At 34.6% G+C, this 5,939-nt stretch overlaps 1 protein-coding gene across 1 annotated transcript; it reads right to left on the bottom strand.

Annotated features, from left to right (window-relative positions):
• Positions 1–439: 439 nt before the first annotated feature.
• LOC121749426 lies at positions 440–877 on the bottom strand. The gene has a single exon (XM_042143996.1). It carries the CDS (start codon positions 875–877, stop codon positions 440–442), a length of 438 nt encoding a protein of 145 aa, XP_041999930.1.
• Between the last annotated feature and the right edge of the window lie 5,062 nt (positions 878–5,939).

Raw genomic sequence — 5,939 nt, 5'->3', positions numbered from 1 at the left:
ATGCGGCGCCAATTTCAATTTTTTTTTTGTTTTTTTCTCTATAAATACCACTCCCCACCACCTATTTTTCACCATTTTCACAAAATCTCTCCACTCACTATCTACACAACCACTCTCTAAAAAATGCACCGAGCAGACGACGAATCACCGTTGTATTACCGATTTGAAATACAACGAATATTCGGCCCTAATTACCTCGTATTCTAGTTATTTACACTGCGATTATTTAAATTACACTTGATTGAAACTAAAAATATTTAAAAATGAAAATTAATTATAAAATTTAGGGCTATTGGAGGTGTCCACTATAGTGGCCGAAATAGAATTTTGGGGCTATGGACAACAAAATTGAGGCTATGGACAAAAACTGGGGCGGGGCTATTGGGCGTGTCCGCCTTATCCTTATAGTGGACACTCTAACTAATAGTGATAGTAGCAACTATTCAAGAAAACCCGTTTTGGTCAAAATCGCGTTTCTGAGTCTGCTGAGATCTCTCCCTTTAAGAGTTCTTCCAACTCCTTCGCACATGGAGAAGGAAGCCACCTGCGCCGCCGCCGCCCTCCGAGCCACATATTCATGCGGCGGCACCATCTCATCGTCGCCGTCGCTGAAATTTCCGCATGCACCGTTCCTCTTGGGATTCTTCTTCAAGATTTTGGACCAGTCGGGGACGGCGAGGGGCGCCGACGAAGCGCCGCCGGAGGATCTCGGAATGCCCCTCGCGGCGGCGGCGGAGGGGAAGTGGCGCGAGGATGAGGTGGAGAGATTGTTTGTTAGGTTGGAGGGTTGATGTCTTGCCTTGATCATGGCCCACACCTCCTCTTCTTGGTAATCTTCTGCCGCCGTCATTCCTCCGCCGCCGTGAGAATTTGCCATTGCAAAGAGAGGGAGAGCTTCGATTTGAATGGGAACTTAACAGAAGAGATTAGTGAATATGCGCGGGTGTGTACGTGGATATATATATAGGATAAAAATATAGGAGGTTTTTCAAGTGAAAAAATTAATAATAATTAGAGAAAAATTAGGATAATATTTTCCAAGTGAAAAATGAGTTTGATGCAGTAGGAGAGGGGAACAGAAGCATTAAATATGCCAACAAAAAAATTAAAAGGGCTAATTGCCAAAAAAAATGCTTATTTAGGTCAATTTCTATTAATTATGATGAATAAAATATGATGAATAACTAACTTTTTTTCCACAATAAGAGTTATATATTGTCACATCGGTTCATCCCATGATAAAAATCAAAATTATTTTTACTATAAATGGTAAATAGGCATCACATTGCACCAACTTATTCCGCCCACATTTTATTAGACCATCCACAATAGGAATAGCCCAGCAATAGCCCAGCCATAATCTAGCCACTGCCACATCATCAGCACTAAAAATCCTCCTGCCACATCATCAAAACAAGCAAATAGCCCAGCCATAGCCTAGCCACATAATATCCACATCACTATTAACAAATATATACAAAATGAAATAATTAACAATCACACAATATACGGAATTAAATTTACGACACAAAAACAAGAAAATTCACTAATATTAATAAAATTTAAAAAGTACATTAATTAAAAAAAATTACATAATTAAAAAAACTAACGGCGGTCAATCCTCCGCGCCCATAACTCTTCAATTAAATCCTTTTGGAGTCGAATATGAGCCGTCGTTTGGCGCATGTCGGCATGTGCTTGTAGGAGGCCGGCTTCATCGTGAGGTACCCCACTCTGTACGTTGGGGGCGGCCACGCCGTGGCTTGGACCGGCTTCATTATCGTCGTTGACCCAATTGGTCAGTTCGCCACCTTCATCTTCGACAATCATGTTGTGCATGATAATACAGGCGTACATTATATCAGCAATGCATTGGACATTCCACAAACGCGTACTCGTTAAAACAAGTGGTGCGAATGAAAATGACGAGCAAAGCGCGTATATATAGTGTTTCGGAAAAAAAAATTTAAATTTCGCGCTAGGCGGTGCGCTGGGCGATCCGGGCGCTGCAATAGCGCCGAGCGGATCGCCCAGCGCCACGCGACCGCCCAGCGAACCGCCCAGCGCCGGCGCTCGGCTGGGCGGTATTGTGGATGGTCTTATAGAACTAATATATATATATAGGAAAATGATCAATACAAAACTTGATCTCAATACAAAATCCAGACCAAATCCTGACCATGAGATTTGACAATCCAATGGTCAATAATTAAACAAAAACACGGAGGGTCATTGTAAAGCAGTTTTAGGTCATATTATAAACTTTGGGTTTGAGGTCATGTTAAGATCATTTCATGTCATCCTTACTATAATGACGTAAAAATAAGCTTACAATGACCTAAAAATGACTTTTGTATGCTTGGTTCTGCATTTTTGTATTAAAAATGGTTTTGCATGGATCAAAACCATATATATATATATATATATATATATATATATAAGTGGTACTCATAGTCCACTAATTTATTTAACCTGCTTTTTTTTACATTTAAAACACCGCCCATATTTTATTATAGAACTAATATATATATATATATATATATATAGGGGAGCGTTATTCTCCTTTTCACATCTTAGATCATTTTTCCTTCTTAATATTACGCGTTAGATCTAAGGCATCAATGGATCAGATTGATTCTATAAAACTGGTTCCGTGTTGCATTATAGAAGGTGGTTGTATGCATTACAGGGTTATTATTGACATTTGACGGAAAAGTAACTGCCACATTTTGGTATCTGCGAATAATGCACCACATGGTCACGAGTAATGCATATAATTGACTATATAATGCACAATATGTGAACTGCAATGCATACGAATAAGATGTACCATGTTATGATGTTTGGACACACGTTTCTTGTTTCCCCTAAGGGTTTAATAAGCTTAGGGGCTAGGGTATAGTACGTAGACATGTATGTAATCTTCACATGGTAACGAGTAATGGATATAATTGACTATATAATGCACAATTTGTGAACTGCAATGCATACGAACAAGATGTGTTGTGTTATGATGTTTGACACACGTTTCTTGTTTCCCCTAAGGGTTTAATAAGCTTAGGGGCTAGGGTATAGTACGTACGCATTAATAACAAATTATAAAACGATACGAATAATTCACCAAATTGTCACGAGTAATGGATGTTATTAACTATATAATGCACAATATGTGAACTGCAATGCATACGAATAAGATGTACCATGTTATGATGTTTGACACACGTTTCTTGTTTCCCCTAAGGGTTTAATAAGCTTAGGGGCTAGGGTATAGTACGTAGACATTACTAACAAATTGTTGTTATTGGAATATACGTATGTGCATTATTTGGTTTAGGTAGTGCATTATGTAGCTGTTAATTGTCATTATCTCAGTATATTATGCATTATTAGAGGTATTGTGTATATGGGTTAATCAACGGATTGAAGATTACATACGTGCATTTAGTAATGTCTACGTACTATACCCTAGCCCCTAAGCTTATTAAACCCTTAGGGGAAACAAGAAACGTGTGTCAAACATCATAACATGGTACATCTTATTCGTATGCATTGCAGTTCACATATTGTGCATTATATAGTTAATAACATCCATTACTCGTGACAATTTGGTGAATTATTCGTATCGTTTTATAATTTGTTATTAATGCGTACGTACTATACCCTAGCCCCTAAGCTTATTAAACCCTTAGGGGAAACAAGAAACGTGTGTCAAACATCATAACACAGCACATCTTGTTCGTATGCATTGCAGTTCACAAATTGTGCATTATATAGTCAATTATATCCATTACTCGTTACCATGTGAAGATTACATACGTGTCTACGTACTATACCCTAGCCCCTAAGCTTATTAAACCCTTAGGGGAAACAAGAAACATGTGTCAAACATCATAACACAGCACATCTTGTTCGTATGCATTGCAGTTCACATATTGTGCATTATATAGACAATTATATGCATTACTCGTGACCATGTGGTGCATTATTCGTAGCGGTTTCCAGCCATTATTAGATTACTATTGTACCCTCATAATGCACAAAATAGGATAAATAATGCAACACGGGATTAATTACCCAATGTTGATCTTGACCGTCCATTTCTCTAATCTAATGGCTGATATTAAGAAGGAAAAAGGAGGAAATATAGGAAAAGGAAATGAATACATCCCTATATATATATATATATATATAAGTGGTACTCATAGTCCACTAATTTATTCAACCTGCTTTTTTTACATTTAAAACACATGCTCACACCAAATGTGACTCCAATTGTTCGACGGAGGTAGCCATAATTTTTATATTTGCCTCAAATATTTCATAATTTTATATTTGGAGGAAATTATGTATAATATAGCAGACGAGAATTACTAAAAAAATGTTCAGCTACTTAAACGAGATAGTTTAATATTACCTAAAGCCAATTTTTTTTATTTTACACCTGTAAATGTCACAACAATAAATTCAAACACAACACTTTAGAAATATGTGGTGCATTATTCGTAGCGGTTTCCAGCCATTATTAGATTACTATTGTACCCTCATAATGCACAAAATAGGATAAATAATGCAACACGGGATTAATTACCCAATGTTGATCTTGACCGTCCATTTCTCTAATCTAATGGCTGATATTAAGAAGGAAAAAGGAGGAAATATAGGAAAAGGAAATGAATACATCCCTATATATATATATATATATATATAAGTGGTACTCATAGTCCACTAATTTATTCAACCTGCTTTTTTTACATTTAAAACACATGCTCACACCAAATGTGACTCCAATTGTTCGACGGAGGTAGCCATAATTTTTATATTTGCCTCAAATATTTCATAATTTTATATTTGGAGGAAATTATGTATAATATAGCAGACGAGAATTACTAAAAAAATGTTCAGCTACTTAAACGAGATAGTTTAATATTACCTAAAGCCAATTTTTTTTATTTTACACCTGTAAATGTCACAACAATAAATTCAAACACAACACTTTAGAATTTTTCATCATGAATTATGATATAATTGAATATTTTTTAAAAATCGAAACAATTGTCTATAAAAATTACTTATAATTTTGACATTTCTCAATTATCTTTTAATTTTATAGTATTTGGGAAAAATTATGTATGATCTAGCAAACGGATAATACTATGTGGACAAAACGTTAGCTACTCAAACAACATTGTTTAATACACCTAGTCAACCACAATTATATTTTTACACATGTGTACGCCATAATAATTAATACAAACACATTATTAACTACTCTCCACCTAACTAAGTTGGATCATTTATTTGAATTCAGAAATTAAGAAATTATGTTAGATAAAAGAAAATAGAGAAAAAGTAGGAGGGATAAGAGATAGAGTAAAATTTGAGCACGAATAAATTAAGAGTGATTTAATGGTTTATTGTTGGCTAAAAATAAAAATTAAGAGCTCGAATAATAAAGTAGAATTTTTTGTCATAAGTTAATTTAAAATTTTTTAAAGTTATAATATAATTGAATATTTTTAATAGTTGATCAACGTCCTACGTCTGATATTAGATTCATACGTCTGATATTAGATGTCTCGTTTTTAATCGGCTCGTATTTTAAGAATTCATTTAACTTCATGAAAGAAAGTAATAGAAAAAATGAATGGAACGTGAATTCTAATTTTATATATTCATTTATAATTAAATTAGGAAAGTGACTTAGTAATTTATAAAGTCTATTTACTAAATATAATAAAAATAAAATAAACAACTCCTTCCGTCGGTGAAATGTTATCCAGTTTTTTCTTTTAGTTCATACGTGAAAAGTTGTCCACTTTGTTTTTTTAGTAAATGGACCTCATTTTCCACTAACTCTTTACACTCACATTTTATTATAAAACTAATATATAAATGTGAGACTTTTATTCCACTAACTTTTTTAACTCATTTTTCTTTAT

Source organism: Salvia splendens, chromosome 9, assembly GCF_004379255.2.
Source record: "Salvia splendens isolate huo1 chromosome 9, SspV2, whole genome shotgun sequence".
NCBI classification, from domain to species: domain Eukaryota; kingdom Viridiplantae; phylum Streptophyta; class Magnoliopsida; order Lamiales; family Lamiaceae; genus Salvia; species Salvia splendens.
The sequence above is the reverse complement of the archived record's forward strand: the minus strand, read 5'-3'. Positions and strand labels throughout refer to the sequence as shown.

Coding starts and splice junctions, on each gene's coding strand:
- LOC121749426 (XM_042143996.1), bottom strand. CDS start 877: ATGGCAAATTCTCACGGCGGCGGAGGAATGACGGCGGCAGAAGATTAC.